Genomic DNA, 16,245 nt, shown 5'->3' with positions numbered 1-16,245 from the left:
AGCCAAGTGCCCAGTACACCACACACACACACACCCTACCTGCAACCCCCCCCCCCCACACCCTACCTGCAGCCAGGTCAGCCCCAATCCCCTTCCCTTTGGTCTTCGTCTCTATCCACACTGCTTTCATCACGACCTGGGGCTGAGCAGTTTCAGTGTTCACCATGAGTCCCCATCCAGCTACTCTCTCTTTCCCATCAGTCTTCAAACGTGACACTTTCCCTACCCATCTGGAAACTCGATGACATACTCCCTCTGCCCTCTCGAGAACTCTGTCCTGCTTTTGATTTCCTCTCATTTGTCTTCTCCCGTCCTCCGCTACCTTTGTTTTAGTCTAGTAACAGTGGGGGTACTTCGCGAGCCCCCTCTGCATTTCCTAGCACCCATCGCTTAGTTGCTTGGCTTTTGCTCAGGACCTTCAATGTGGTGAGAGCAGTTGTCAGGCTGCTCTGCAGAACCTCTGGGAGGGGTGGGGCTCCAGCACTATCTGGGAGCCACAGGTCTCCGCTCTCCTGCCCCACGGCGGATTTCTGCAAGAATGACTGGAGAAGACCGGCAGGTCACACAGCCAGCAGACAGCAAAAGCCCTACTAACAACTCCTCCTGGTTATTCTTTACTGCTGCACTATGAAAAGGAAAGCCTATTTTATTATTCTGGTTTTTCTTTATGCCACACTGAAAGAGAAACACTAACTTAAGGAAGTCCTTGACTCAAGTGACAATGACTCACCTTGTTAAACTTCACCACGAGTCCACCCTGATGAAATGGGACGTGGGATCTCTACCACTTACCACACGGGCAGCGCAGGGAGAGATGTTTCCAGGAAAATCCTTTCCCTGGCGTTCAGTGTCACAGCGCAATGCCTTCCTACTTGGAAGGGTGGCTGACAAGTGGTGGCCAGGAAGGCTTGGGTGTTTAGCAGATGATTAAGTTACTAGCATAATTGGGTTGTACAAAGCATGTCATTGTGAATGTTGTTATCCCACCTCCTCCCCTCTGGTACCCCGCCCCCCCCCATTCCCTGAATGCCTATCGATCAATGGCTTTGAGATCCTTTATGCCATAAAAGACTGCAAGATTATTTGACCGCTTCCTCCTTTTCCTTTTCTCCTCAGCCAGTCATCCCTCAGAATCACATTCTAAGTGTGTATGTATCTGCACACGACACATGTAGTTTTAAATATGTAGGCATATGCACCTATGTCTTCTAGGGCTGCTTCCACATGAGAAAAACCCTCCACAGTATTTGTTTTTTTTTTTTTTTGAGGTGATGTTCAATTCCAATCCATTTTCCTGGAAATGACATGGTCTCATTTTCTTTTCAGGCTGTCTAGTATTCCATGTTCTCTACATGCACCTAGGTGGATACAGATATATTCCTAGTATTTCATGGTTCTGGTGCCTTTTAAAGGATTTTATTCCAATTGTTTGCTGTAAGTAGACAAGTAGGGTCTTCAGAACAAAAAGACTGAGAAACAGCCAGCACTCTGGAAGTTTGTGACTACAACGAACGCTGTATCAACACCTGTCTACCTCTGGAAACCGGGACACTGCCTTGGGATGGCCCATGCGGATGGCTGCTGCGTCATGCCGGTCAGCAGTTCCCAAAACCAATGGAATGTCTTGTTCTTTGTTTGAGGAGATTCATCTGAAAATCTTTCAGCTACCATGAACTTTGGCTGAGTCTCTCAAATACCCTGAAGAATGGTGTTTCTTTTCTTAGCCTTTAAATGCTTGGAGCAATGCAGGCTTCTTGCCTGGGTCCGTTGGAAGGAGACTTCTGAGGCTGTCTGGATTCTGAGGGACTCCATAGCAGTAGCACGTCCAAAGCTTACTGCTCACTCGGGCTGGTGCTAGGCTTGTGAGCTCGCGTATGTCATGGCTTTTAGGAACACAGGAAGGGCGCGGAACAGCTCTTCAGCTGGTTCAGTCCATGTCCTGACTGTAATTTACATTCTCATGCAGCTATGTTAATTCTGATATTTGTAAAAAACCAAAGGAGCACTATGTCTGCTGTCTTTTGTAGAAATGAGCACTCAGGACAAGGTTAGAGCAGACATGAAATTTATACCTCCCTGCAGCAGACTCCATACAACAAAGTACTCGATACTAGAGTGGAAAAGAAGAAAAGGAAAGATTGTGTCAACAGATTCTTGCAGGCAAAATAAAACAAAATGCCAGACTTAGTAATCCCTTTCCATTTCTTCTCCTGATACCCTGATACTCTATCAGCCCTGGAGAGAAACTGAACCTCAGCAACCAACTGGCTGTGTTTTGATTTTTAATTCAATTTATAAAGAGCAGCTTTAAAACAAAATGTTAGTACACTCTTAGAACATTGGTTTGTTCATTTGACAGTTTTTATATCTGCACCAATTGTTATTACAAAAATCAGAAAAGTAAAAACATTACAATGTTTGCACAGTGTAACCACTAGTAGACTAAAAACAAAAGCTAATTTCTATAAAAATCATAAACTTAATGCAGTTTATTAGGAGAAATTAAAAATTCCCCCAGTTAAATGGACATGTGTGTATATGTATATAGTGAGAGAAAAAGTAGTATATATTTTAAAGCAGAAAACCTCAAAAAATAAAAAAGAAAAAAAAGTCAAAATAGGTTACTATTTTGACTAGATAGTTCCTACAAATAGTAATTTCCTTTATGTATCTGTGGTAAAAAGTCTCTATAGAGCCCAGGTAGGAAATATGGAGTAAAAATAGCAAACCTGAGCTCACCAAGTAGAGCCTGCTCCTAAGGAAACCAAGGCAAGAGGTCTATTCCTTGAACAGGGGCACCCGGGAGCCCTCTACAACTAAAACCATCACGAGACAAGTTACAAAGTTTCCGTGAAAAGATGTTGGAAAAAGACAAAAGTTCTTTCCTTGATATGGTTCACCGCAAGAAATCGTAAAGCTGCACCTTGCATAGGAAATAGCCGTGTGGTCACAAATGCTACAGGAGAGTAAAAAGCAAGCTTTCTAAAACAATGCCCATATGTAAACAGATGAATTATCGGGCGCCTCCTGGACTGACTGACTGCCCCAATCCATCAGGTACAATCCAGTTCACAAAAGAAAAACGGCCAATTTTGGTGACAGTATTTAAAAAAAAAAAAAAGATACTCCAAAAGTGCATCTTACAAAGGAAGCGGCTTGCCTGTGGCGTGGCCTCCGCACCAGGAAAGCTCTCCTCCACCAAGCAACGGGATGGATGGAAGCCTGCCTCTGCACAGCTGCCCTGTGCCCGGCCAGGGGTGCCTGCCGCCCTGCCACCCTCTCGCCAGCTCAGGAGCCGTGGTGCAGGTGCATGGCGCAGTCGTACCGCTGTTCCACCCGCACACAGCTCGAATGCTCTAGCACACTGCTCAGCTCGGGGATGCTCTCGGCTGTATCCCCAAAGCCGTGGTAGTGGCCGTACTGCAAGCTGTCCCCGAGGTCCTCAGCCCAGGAAGGCCTGCTGGCCACACAGCTGCTCGGGCTCCCGTTCAGGTGCAGAGAGCCGCACATCTCAGGATTCACACATGCCGTCTTCTCCAAGTCCTCAGTCCCGTCAACAAGGACAGAGGCCAGCCCGCCTGGAAATGGCTGTCCTGGAACTAATCCATTGCTAACTCCGTTAGAGCCTGCTAGGCATGGGTCATTCCCGCTTTCCATCCCACTGGGCTGGGTCATGCAGGGGAAGTCCATATGTCCATTGATGACACATCCATTTGTCAATGTATTCGACGTGGAGCTACTGTTTCTCATATCTGCATTAAGAAATACACCTGTCATCAAAGCTCAGAACCAGATGGGGGAAAAGAAACTATACAATGTGTCATGGCTGCCACAACGGGTTAAGACATTTAGTTTCTTTTCTGTTGCTTTTTTTTTCTTCTATATAAACCAATGTCTTTAGTAAAGTTTAAAAGTATGCACAGGTAGATTTAAAAATAAAGCACGAGGGTAGTGTGTGCCTGGTACGATAGGAAAAATGTGTGTGTGTGAAAAACTCCAAATACACAAGAGCCATCCAGTATGTTCTCTTTTTAATATGACTTCTGAAAAGCAGCTCTAAATTCACTGTGAAAAGGGTTCATCCACATGGGATGTAAAGCATTCTATGAGGTGAAAGCCAAACACAACACTGTTGCAGTACTTGAAGTGGGGAGGAGGAGGGAAAGGACAGGTGAACAGGACAGGTTAATCAAGGCAGCTCCATCCCAGGACACCTCTAAAGCCTCGTTCCTCACAGTGCACACAGGAATTGTAAAGAGAACTGATTATGTGACTCCCAAACCCCAGATTCCCCCAAGGCTGATGCCAGCACCTCTCAATGCCTTGGACAAGAGCATAGTGCTGGCCATGCTGGCTAGGGCCTCATCTACCAGCTGTGGCATTTAACCCGCACAGACATCCTTTGGGACAGAGTTGTCCTACCAAAAAAAAAAAAAAAGAAAGAAAGAAAAAAGAAAAAAAAACAACCCTCACAAATGCCTGGGCTAAGGAATTCACAAGTGTAGCTCTTGGTGGTGCTGGTGTTGGAGCTCAGGGCCTGGCCTTGTGCTTGCTGGTCTGGCCTGCTGCTGCTGAGTTGTGCTTCTGGTCCTCTTTCTCACCCTGTGTTTTTAGGACAGGGTCACCTCCTGCCTAGGTGTGCACCCAGGCCACAGTCTAGCTGTCACTGCCCTCACCACACCCAGCCCTTCCCCCACCTCCATGGGAAGGAAGGAGTCCTGAGAACTTGGCTGTCCAGAGTGGTTTCATAGGTCCACCCTCCCTAGGTTGGGATGGCAGACTGCACCATGGTGCCCAGCTAGGGGCTGAGGAAGGGCTCTCCTGAACTCTCCTGCCTAGGCTGGCCTCAAGCTGTGATTTTCCCATTCTCTGCCTCAACATAGCTGAATTCATAGGCATGGGCCTCAGGTGCTCACCAGTAACATGAAATTTTATTTCATTTGTGTGAGGCTGTCCAGATAAGGCATGGTAGCAATACAGAAGAGCTCCGATCTAGTGGCCTGTAGGAGGGCACATTGTGAACACTCTGACTTTCCTGATGGGGGTGTTTCCAAGAGCTTCCTTTCTATTCATCACTCCAACCCTGACAGAGGCCTCTGTGTCTTGGCAGACTTCCTGCCAAGAAACAGTCCAGCTGTTTACTGATCAACATTCCCTCCTGATCGTCTTGGCAATTTAAACAACAATCGCAACTTAATAACTGTTGTGCCTTTGCTAAAGATAATAGCATTTTACCAAATCAAGTGATAGCTTTTCTAGTTAAAAGTTAGGCTAGAAGACAAAGATTTCAAGAGCTAAATTGCAAATATACTTTAAAATAAGAAAGCTATTCCCAGGGCAAAATGTATTACAGAAACAAAGTGCAAAGCACCTTTCCTAGTGGATGAAACTCCTAAGTGCGATGGCAGCTGTGGTGATCATCACTGAGTGTGCAGTTTACCAACACAAAGTAAGCAGATCTTTCTTTAACACCCAACTGAAATAAAACAAGTTTTACTGCTTCATTTGAATTCAAGGCCCTGACCTTGTCCTGGGATGCATAACCAGCTGAGGGTCAGAAGCGATGATGCCCTGGAGAGATGTGCAGCAGACTATCCCTAGGTGGCGCTCTGCAGCTCACCTTTCCTCTGTTTTGAGCTGGATGGCAAGGCCTTCCACACTTCCCATCCACCTACAGGGCCACCCACAGCCACAGCCACTGTGTCCTCCAGGCAGCTGGGACACTACCAAAGAACTGGTGAGGAGCAGGCACTGTCCTCTTGTAAGTCTTTCTGTGGCCCTCAACCGACGAGCATTCAAAATACAAAGGTATTATTTAAGAAGCTTTTTAAAAAGGTACTGTCTTAAAAAAAATTTTGGCCAGAAGATGTATATGAATATTTAAGGGACAACAGGCTGAGGCCTGTATCCCTTCTCTACAAAAGTAGGCAGCAGTTCCCGCAAACTCTGGGCACAGGACAGTTTCCTCTGTCTTCTCCGAGTGTACAGAACTGTGGTGGAAGACCAGGGCTGAGCTGACCAGGGCAGCCTGCTTGCTGCTGGTCAGCTCAGTACCCCACCCTGCTGATCAACAGGGGTTGTTTCTGTCTGAGCATCCAGCCAAGCAGGCTTTAAGTTTTGGATTTCATCTTTAGTCAAGCAAATAGTCCCAAACTACAGGAAACACAGAGTTTCAATATACTATCTGATCAGAACAAGTGGAAAGTCACCCATTTTGTTTAGTTATTTGGCAGAAGGCTAGCCCTGCTTAGAACAACCCCATGGCTCCCAAAAGGAGCTCAGCATTTTCCACTCAGTTTATGGAAATAGTGCTTTCATGTGGGCCTGGGGAAAAAAAAAAAGAGTTTTTACTCCTCATGAGAAACTTAGCATACTGAAATCCCTTTGTATAACAAAAAAAAGAAAAAAAAAGAATTTAACATAAAGATACAACAAAACTTAAAAAAAAAAAGCCAAACTACTTTTCTGGTCACCTAGACAAAAGAGAATGGTAAAAGCATGAGCTAAACAGAGAAATCCTTAAAACATTCTAAGTGCTAAAGGAAACTTTTAAACATACGACAATTAGCTTGCATATGCTAAACATTTCACATGTACGATGCTTTGAGAAACTGCTCTGCACTTGAATGTCTTAGGGTGGGGGACCTCATTCTGGCACAGGGGCACACGTGTCAGGGCCACTGTGTCTACCGGGATCCATGTTTGCAGCAAGCCGCAGGGTCTTTTTTGTGGACACTGGCACTGGCAGCATTCAATACATTTGCCCCAAGGTGAGATCAGAACACTAACACCGCAAACCCCATTAAAAATTAAGCAAGGCACATTAAGTGAAAGCTTGAATGAGGACAGCAAGACTGCACTTCCCTTTCTCACATCCACAGTATGCAGCAACACTAATCTGTGAATCTATACGCCTGCCTAAGAGATGCGAATGACAGGATAACAGTTCTTAAAAGATACTGGACAACCAAGTGCAGACAAGTTTGAGAGAAAGTGCTGTCAGAAATAATATGCATACTGATTCTTGCAACGACAAGGGGTTTGCATTGCTGAAACAGTATATATTTCTATTTCTTTGGGTCCAACAGAACCACTCTCCCGTGGCTCGGTGTCTTCGACCACTGGGCTGTTGTTGCAGCTAACAGGAAACTGTCCACTCCCACCTGTTTCAGTGGCAAGCTCTCTATCAATGTGCATTTTGTCCGCGTCGTCTTCAAGCTCACCATTCACTAGTGGCATGACATAATCCAGGGTTGGAGCTGCACAGAAACAAAGACATTTTAGATAACTGTACAGATAAGAAAGTCATACTGACAAAACTGAGCAGTATTGATGACTTTAAAGCTGTCAAGGAATCAAAAAAGCAAAGGTCACTAATGAACTCTGGATACTAGGGAGAAATCATTTTCCACAATAAATTTTATGTCTTGAAACATGATTTCAATTAAAAGTCATAAATTCTAGATCCCCTGCCTACATTTACTAGACAGCAAATATTCTGACTGCCCTTTTAAGAACATCAAGAGGCTCTTTGGAGAACCATTTAAAACCACTGAAGAAACCATGTTCAAGTTTTAAAAAATTCACTAATTCCACTAACAAAAGGCATCAGACTGGATGCTGGTGGCTCACACCTGTAATCCTAGTTACTCAGGAGGCTGAGACCTGAGTATAGAGGTTCAAAGCCAGCCTGGACAGGAAAGTCCCTGAGAGACTCATCTCTAATTAACCACTCAAAAACCGGAAATGGCGCTGTGGCTAAGTGGTGAAGAACTGAGGAACAGCCCCCAGACCCAGAGTTCAAGCCCCACAACCAAAAAAAGAAAAAAAAAAGTTCAAAGCCAGCCCCCTAGCAGACAATCCTGGAGACTTACATCTCTGATTAACAAGAAAAGAGCCAGAACTGGAGGCAGGTCTTAAGAGGTAAAGTGCCCCAGCTGGGAGTGAAAAAGCAGAGTGGGGGTACTAGGTCCTGATTTCAAGCCCCAGTAGCAGCACAACCCCCCCCCCCCCAGCAAACTACTTCAGCTGACAGCTACATGAATTACAACTCACCTCACTGAAGTCCCTGGAGCTGCCTGTGCACTTGCTTCCTTTCCCTTTCACACATATCTAATTAATATACACAAGTGCATCTCTGATGCATTCCAGATTCTGAAATATTCAGAATTGTTTCTGGGCCAAAGAATACAAATAACTTGGAGCAATACATTTAAAAATAGAGAACTGAGCTGTGTGGCTTTAGTGATAATTTTAGAAGCACAAGTCACTAGCAACTGCTAGTCCTCTACTGTTCCCCAGAGACACCATGTAGAGAACCAGAACCCAATTATGAATGATCAGCGTAAGGTAGAGGCAGAAACAGAGCAACGGGATTTCTAGAGCCGAGGAAAGGCATCTGAGCTGGGGCGAGGCCAGGCAGGTGCTCTGAAACCAGAGCTTCAGGCTTTCCACCCAGAGCTCTGGAATCTACCTTCACTGCCAACCTAGGATGCACTTCCCAAAGACCAGCAGCAGATGGGCCACTTGGGGCAGGGGGCGGGAGGGGGGAAGAGGTGGTGGTGGAGGAGGGCTGTGTGTGACTCAGGGCTGGACAGCTCTTGCCAAGACGCTCCCAGCTGGAGCCACTGAGTAGTGGCTCAGTATCTTTGTGTAACAAGGCAAGAAGAGTTATTTTTGTCACGTCACCCCTCTGAAAAGCAGGTTTAAAAAACACCTGACAGATTAGGATATGGGGGGGGGTGGGATGGGGGCGGGGAAGCCTCATGAAGCAGGGTGAGGTTTTTCTTTCTTCTCTGCATCCAGGGCCCAAGACAGTTCTAGGTCAAGCAAGGAGGGACACTCACTACCGAGGAGGCAGGGGACGAACAGGACAAACTATTAACAATTCGAATACCACGAAATCCTAAGAACCTCAGCTGCAGACAAAACTCAAGTAGCTGGATACTGCCCAGCTACTTCCTGGGTTCAATCCCCAATGCCACTACATATATGGGGCTCTCCTACCCGTCTAAATGACCTCAGGCAGGATGGCTGTGGTGACTTGTGAACCAGGGCCCCACGGGGACACCTGAGGATACTCTGTGGAGTAATCCCAACATGGCAACCATTGGGATTGAGGCTCAATCTATAGCAAAACAAACCCCTAATGAGGACCTCCGAGAGGGTTCAGTTCAGTGGGTGCCTACGTTCTAAGGTGACTGTGAACACAGAAAGCAGGGCAAGAATGGAAGGATCTCCAATTTCAGCAAGCAAGAAATCAGTGTGAGAACCTCTCAATACCTTCCTAGGGTCCCATTCTCCCCCTCCCCCCCGCCAGCTCCTGAGCCTCTGTGCTGTGATCATTCCACCATCGCCTGTCTAGACACTTAGGCCCTGTGGTTTTATGTGGATAACCCCTCCTCCTTCACAATGAGAAATTGTTTTTTTCCTATAAGTCATGGGGCTTGAACTCTGGGCCAGGTGCTCACTTGAACCACAGCGCCACTTCTGGTTTTCTGATAGTTAACTGGAGATAAGAGTCTCAGGGACTTTTCCTGCAGGGCTGGCTCTGGACCATGATCTTCAGATCCTAGCCTCTAGGACTAGTAATAAGCCCTGAAAGCGCACTGGCCTCTGAAGTCGAAAGCATTCCAGCTTTGGGCTCCGTCTGCCTCAATCACAGCACCCAGGGCATGCTCTCCACTAGCTCCCGAGCTGTGTCTGGGAAAGGAGGCCTGCAGGCATGTCAGGAGAGGTCTGCTCATTGCACTTAGGAAGGCCGCTCTCTCCCCACTTCCTTTTGTTGACTCTAAAACCAGCTGCCTTTCCTGGAAATGTTAGGGTAAGTACATCTTCCATTTGGGACGCCCGAGCCGGTACCATGGGAGGTCAGGCTTCCAGTGCCTGTGAGATGCGAATGCAGGATGGGTTCTGAACCTCACCATCTCCTCCAACCAGGGTGGGTGTACAGGGCTACTCAATAGCCAAAAGGAGAACAAGATGGAAGCGCCAGTTGTCAGCAATCCTCTACAGCGAGATTGGAACCGGCAGGAGCATGAATAGAGGGTGTAGGGACTTCTCCAACTGAGAAGGTGGGCTGCGCTGTGGAAATAATGTAACTGGACACCATGACCGCCCGCTGTAGCCTTGTCTGAATGCTGACCGTGGCAGAAGGGGGTATGTGGCCTAATACTCTATTGGCCTGCAGGGCACAGGGGGCAGTGCAAGACTCACTGCCAGCACATGTGCAAATGCACCGGGGCCTATTTTAAGACCAAGTGTCTGACACTGCTACATGACGAAGCTGCTCGTTAGCCAGGTCACCGCTCCCAGGCCTGCCGACAGCGCCACGTCCTTAGGGCCACAGGGCAGACACCAAGTTTGCCAAGGACTTCTCTGCAATGAACTCGAGAGATCAGCCAGGACCACCTACTCCCTAAGCAGTGCCAGGCAGGTTGTCCCCCAACCCCAAGGCACTTTCTCTTCTCATGTGTGCAGGTAGCACTGGAGACACGAGCTACAGAGGCCTCAGCTCCCCTAAAGGAGCAAGCACACACCATGTCCCTTTCCATTTCCATCTGCCACTGTGAACCACAAGGGTGCTGACTTAAGCATCTGGGTTTTTGTCTTTGTTTTGGGTCCAGCTTTGCTTATATGTATAGGCCAGCCTGTCCTCAAACTTGTGAATCTACTCTGCCTCCAGCTCTCAAATACTGGGATTAAGGACCTTCACCACACCAGGCTTAAATGTCTACTTTTTCTTAGGAAGGTTCTATTGTTAACCAGCTCTCAAGGTTCAAAGCAAGGTTCTTGGACTACAGGGTGGACCTTGTGTGGTGCCTGAACTTCTGCCAATGCTGGAACTCCAACAGCAGAGAGCTTAGGGGATACAAGAAAGGCTGAGAAGACAAAAGAGGGGCAGGGTTTGTTCAAACACTGCAGAGAAGAGGTGGACATAAGGCACTGTGATCCTTACAGTGGAACGTGTGTGCTACAAAGCACGTCTCTAGGGCCATCACACTGAGAAAGCAGGAGGCACGCTCCCACTGCTGCTGAACTCTGAAAGCACCTGTCACGCGAATCTGAGAACACTAAGCCAGTGAGAAGCTAAAGTGGATTCTGTTCTAACAACTTGAAGGAATTTTAACTGTATACCTGCAAAGTATTTTCTTTTTGACATCTCATGTTAAGGCAACTAATAAACGTCTGTTCTTTCCCAAACGGGCTAGTCCTGAGTTCTTTTTGATTTTGTGGCACTGGGATTGAACTTGGGGCTAAAGTGCTCTACCATTTGAGCTTCATCCCCAATCCTTTTGTTTTTTTTCAGATAAGCTTTCCAGCCAGCTTAGCTCAGGTTGTTCTCAAACTGAGGCACTCCTAGGCTCCGTGAAACAAGCTGCGACTGCAGAAATGGACTACCACAGCTAGACTATTTTTCTGATAGGAAGGGTGTAGCCAAACCTTGCCTGGGGTGTCCTTGAACCTAATCCATATCCTACCTCCACAAATCAAGTAGCTGGGGTTACAGGTATCGACTACCACAACCAGCCACAACTCTTCTGTGTGTTCAAGAGTTATTAAGAATACAAAAAGGAGATTCTTTTTTTTTTTTTAATTGTAAAAAGGAGATTCTTTATTCCTGTTCAATGCATTCTGAAACGAAGTGTACTGGGAAACTTTGCAGGGCTGGTTTAAAATTACATCACAATACTGCAGCAGATGTCTTTCCTAAAAAAAAATGTCTTTTCATTAACTATGGAGTCTCTACATCAACTGCATACATTGGTGGTCCTGCTCCCACGACATCTACTCAAGGCAGTGGCTTCCAATTAGAGCACAGAGGGCTCCTGGCCTGAACCACCAAAGGAATCCACCACAGAAGAGATGGGATCTGAGTTTCAAGGAATACCTATGTGCAATGTATACTGCATTTGCTTAGCCTGGGACACTAACAAACCTAAATCAACAGCTATGGAAGAGGTAAGTAGCTGTTTTGCAGTTCTGCGGTCCTAATGTGAATGGTTGATAAACAGAAGAGGACACACACTGGCTAACTTGCACCACAATATGGGCAAACCCCATACCGGGGGAACATGACCCCCACTCTTCATCAAAACCACTACTCAAGGAACTTGAGATTTTATCACCACTACCCCCAAGCTGTGCCCACACTGGCCGTCTCCATTTCAACCAGACTGTACCTGGGACTTGAGTAACTTTACGCAAGTTTATTTTATACTCAAGGCAATCAGCTATTCACTTATGATTTATAGCACTTCATTTCCCAAGGGAAAACAGCCCCAACTTACAATGCTTGAAAGCTACTGAACATGCATAGATACTGTTTCTATAGAAAAGTGGGAACATGTCCCCAAGTTCAAAACAAAAGCATATTTTATTATTTTTTGGGGTCCGGTCGTGGGGCCTGAACTCTGGGCCTGGGAGCTGTCCCTCAGCTCTTCAGCTCAAGGCTAGCGCTCTACCACTTGAGCCACAGTGCCACTTCCAGCTTTTTTCTTTTTGCTTATGTGGTGCTGAGGAATTGAACCCAGGGCCTCATGCATGCAAGGCAAGTGCTCTACCACTGAGCCACCTTCCCAGCCCCAAAGCATATTTTATAAGAATCCCTTTAAGAGCTGGCTTAGCTAGAAAAATTTGAGGGATTGCTTTTTTTTTTTTTTTTGGTCTATCATGGGGCTTCAACTCTGGGCCTGGGTGCTGTCCCTCAGCCCTTCAGCTCAAAGCTAGCGCTCTACCACTTGAACCAGTGCCACTTCCAGTTTTGAGTGGTTTATTGGAGATAAGAGTCTCGGGGTTGGGAAGGTGGCTCAGTGGTAGAGTGCTTGCCTTTCATGCATGAGGCCCTGGGTTCGATCCCTCAGCACCGCATAAACAAAAAGAAAAAAGCTGGAAGTGGCACTGTGGCTCAAGTGGTAGAGTGCTAGCCTTGAGCTGAAGAGCTGAGGGACAGCGCCCAGGCCCAGAGTTCAGGCCCCATAACCGGAACCCCCCCCCAAAAAAAGGAGTCTCACAGACTTTTCTGCCTGGGCTGGCTTTGAATCATGATCCTGAGTTCTCAGCCTCCTGAGTAGCTAGGATTACAGGCGTGAGCCACCAGTGCCTGGGAGGTATTGTTTTTATGACTATAAATTCTATACCTTAAATCATCACATATGATTCTCAGATTGCAGGACAAAACAGACTTAAATTAATAAAGTCCGAACTATGTATCTATTCTTGGTCAGTATTACCCAGGGGCTGGTAAATTAAATTCAAGGTCTTGTGCTTGCTCAGCTTACTTGCTTGGGTTGGCGTTCTGAATCATGCCTCCAGTTTTGTGGTGATTATTTTAGAGATAAGAATACCTCAGACTTTCTGTTGGCTGGCTTCCAAGTCTAGTTAGGATTATATATACCTGGCTAAAAATTTTTTGAAATAAGTGGAGAAAGAAAAAAAAGACCAACTTCCACTCACATATACACTCACATACACATACATATACATTTACATATATATACATCTATATGTATACGTATGTATGTCAATCATGGGGCTTGAATTCTGGGCCTGGGCGCTGTCCCTGGGCTCTTCAGCTCAAGGCTAGTGCTCTACCACTTGAGCCACAGCACTCACTGCCTCATACATGTGAGGCAAGCATTCTACCACTGAGCTACCTTCCCAGTCCTCTTGTAATATTTTTTATGTAAAATTATTTTAAAAGTATTTTATATGCATGAATGGGTATTCTTATTTTTACTCTGGCATGAGGATAAAAAAGTTTAACAAAGTGACTAAAGTCGAGACAGCAAAACTTCCATCCATTTAATCAGAAAATCAAACAAAAAGTAGTAATTATAATGCAAAGAAGCAACCTGTTTTGAATTGCGCAGTACAAGGCTGGTCTGAGGATGGACAAAACTATCTAAACCAAGACACTCAGGACATGTGTAACTGGGGATGCAGATGTTCTGGTGAGCACCATGCAGCACCTGACAGTGAGAACAGCAGTAGAAGGAACACAAACACCCAGCTGCTCGAAACACACAAGTGCATAAGGGTCACACCCAAGGGCTCTGAACCACATGAGGTACTGAAGTATGAGCAATGCTAGGAGATCTGTCACTAAGTTGCAATGAGCAGACAAATCAGGAACAGGAAGGAAGAGCTACAATCGTGTATCATGGCACAAAGACACCCTTCCTTGAAGCGCACAGAAACTCATGCTCCAGAATGTGCATCCCTAAACAGTTGTTTGCCATTTCATCCTGAGAGGACAAGCTAGGCTGGAGCACACATTGTTTCTGTATGAGCACCCTCAGGCTGAACACAAAGATGGCCTGAGTGGGAAGGACTCGTGGTGAGTTGGATGTGGTAACTGAACCTCTACCACTGTACCCACCAGTCAACTAGAAATCAACAGGACACCAGCCAAATCTGTGCAGTGATAAGGTTTAGGTGACTTAAGGAATCCCTAAGAAATACTTTTCAGAATACTTAAGCAATAAGAAATTGGCAAATTCAACTGACATGAAAAACTCTGAGATTAGTTTAAAATATTCCTTAGGGTCTAGTATTTCTGAATCTAATTTAAAAAATCCAATTAGTGAGACCTTTTAAAGACACAATTTAAATTTAACAAGGGAAAACAAAGCATCAACCACTTTGAAAGGATACTTATAACACCGCAATGTACAATTGATACATGACGGTATAAAAAGGCCAACACTAAATATCATCTCACTATATTAACCAGGCATAAAGTGAAACTGCAAACTTTTTAAAAGTAGATGCTTCTTTTGGGTGATACTGGGGTTTGAACTCTGGGCCTGGTGGTTGTTAGACAGGTGCTCTACTGTATGAGCCATATGTCCAGCTTTTTCTTCCGGTTATTTTTTAGATAGTGTCTGTGGGGCTTGAACTCTGAGCTCTTCAACTCAAGGCTAGCACTCTACCACTTGAGCCACTGTGCCACTTCATTTTCAGGTGATTAACTGGAGATAAGAGTCTCATGGGGTCTTTTGAACTACGATCCTCAGATCATAGCCTCCTGAGTAGCTGGGATTATGGCATGTCCTAACTTTTTATTGATACAGGATCTTGTGACATTTTTGCCCGGTTTTGCCTTGAACTATATAACACTCTTGTGACGTCACCTCTGTCCCCCAACTAGTCAAAATAGATGCTTTAAAAGGCTTTTTTTTGGTTGTTTTTTGTTTGGCATTGGTCCAGGGGCTTGAACTCAGGGTCTGGGTGCTATCCCCTAAGCTTCTATCCCCAAGGATAGTGCTCTATCACTTGAGCCACAGGTCCCCTTTTGAAATTTTGGTAGTTAATTGGGCGTTTAGAGTTTCCTTTTCTTGCATAGAGAGGACTTGAACCACAATTTTCAGATCTCAGCCTTCTGAGTAGCTAGGATTATAGGTATGAGCCATCAGCACCCAGCTTAAAAGGGATTTTAATATACATTTTATTTATTTATTTATTTACTTATTTATTGTCGGTTGTGTGGCCTGAACTCTGGGCCTGGGTGCTGTTCCCCAGCTCTTCAGCTTAAAGCTAGCGCTATACCACTTGAGCCACAGTGCCACTTCCAGCCTTTTTTGCCTATGTGTTACTGAGGAATCGAACCCAGGGCCTCATGCATGCAAGGCATGCACTCTATTACTGAGCTACCTTCCCAGCACCAAAATGTTCACTAGAATGTGGTACAAATGACAGTGGACACTTCATTAAGAAAAAAAATCATCCTGAAATCTACTCATACTTGCTTCATGACTTTCGTTTCTTTTCTGGAAATTATTAGGCCTGTAACTTAAAATGTTGATGAACTATTGCATTTAAATTCACACACAATCCTATATATGCAAACTTCTACAAAAAGTGACATAGACACAAGGAATTTTTAGTGGTGAGATTTACAAACACGGCTTCACAGTAAAGGTTACGGTGAGTGAGGCTGGCGCTGGGCCCAGTATCTACCTGTCTACTTTGACTGCATTTCTTTTAAGACCGCGGGACACAACTTGTGACCACCCTAAGCAAGTCTCGACATAGTCTGTGATTTCAGCCGATTTCACACTCATGGGTCCCTGTCCCTAGATGCTCTGGTTAAGCCAGACACTGATCCTTGGTTGAGGGGATTTATAAGCAAGCAGAGGCAGTTTAGACATGCCTCTGGCTGGGAGTCTGACGTGCAGGCACTGGCAGCCTGTCTGTGGGAGACTCTCCATCTTAAGAGTGACCAGTGGCTGCTACTGCGCAAAA

At 45.7% G+C, this 16,245-nt stretch overlaps 1 protein-coding gene across 1 annotated transcript in view; it reads right to left on the bottom strand.

The window, feature by feature from the left end:
- Positions 1-2,268: 2,268 nt before the first annotated feature.
- The window catches only part of Ankrd10 (ankyrin repeat domain 10), a 30,868-nt gene continuing 16,891 nt past the window's right edge, over positions 2,269-16,245 (bottom strand). The window contains exons 5-6 of the mRNA XM_013022724.1: positions 7,164-7,259; positions 2,269-3,752 (exon numbers count right to left, since the gene is read on the bottom strand). Of these exons, the coding sequence (XP_012878178.1) occupies positions 3,289-3,752; positions 7,164-7,259 (560 nt within the window). The 3' untranslated portion in view covers positions 2,269-3,288. The remainder of the gene's footprint in view (positions 3,753-7,163; positions 7,260-16,245) is intronic.

This window comes from Dipodomys ordii, unplaced genomic scaffold (genome assembly GCF_000151885.1).
Source record: "Dipodomys ordii isolate 6190 unplaced genomic scaffold, Dord_2.0 Scaffold64, whole genome shotgun sequence".
NCBI classification, from domain to species: Eukaryota; Metazoa; Chordata; class Mammalia; order Rodentia; family Heteromyidae; genus Dipodomys; species Dipodomys ordii.
Note: the sequence above shows the minus strand (reverse complement) of the source record. Positions and strands in the feature narration are given on the sequence as shown.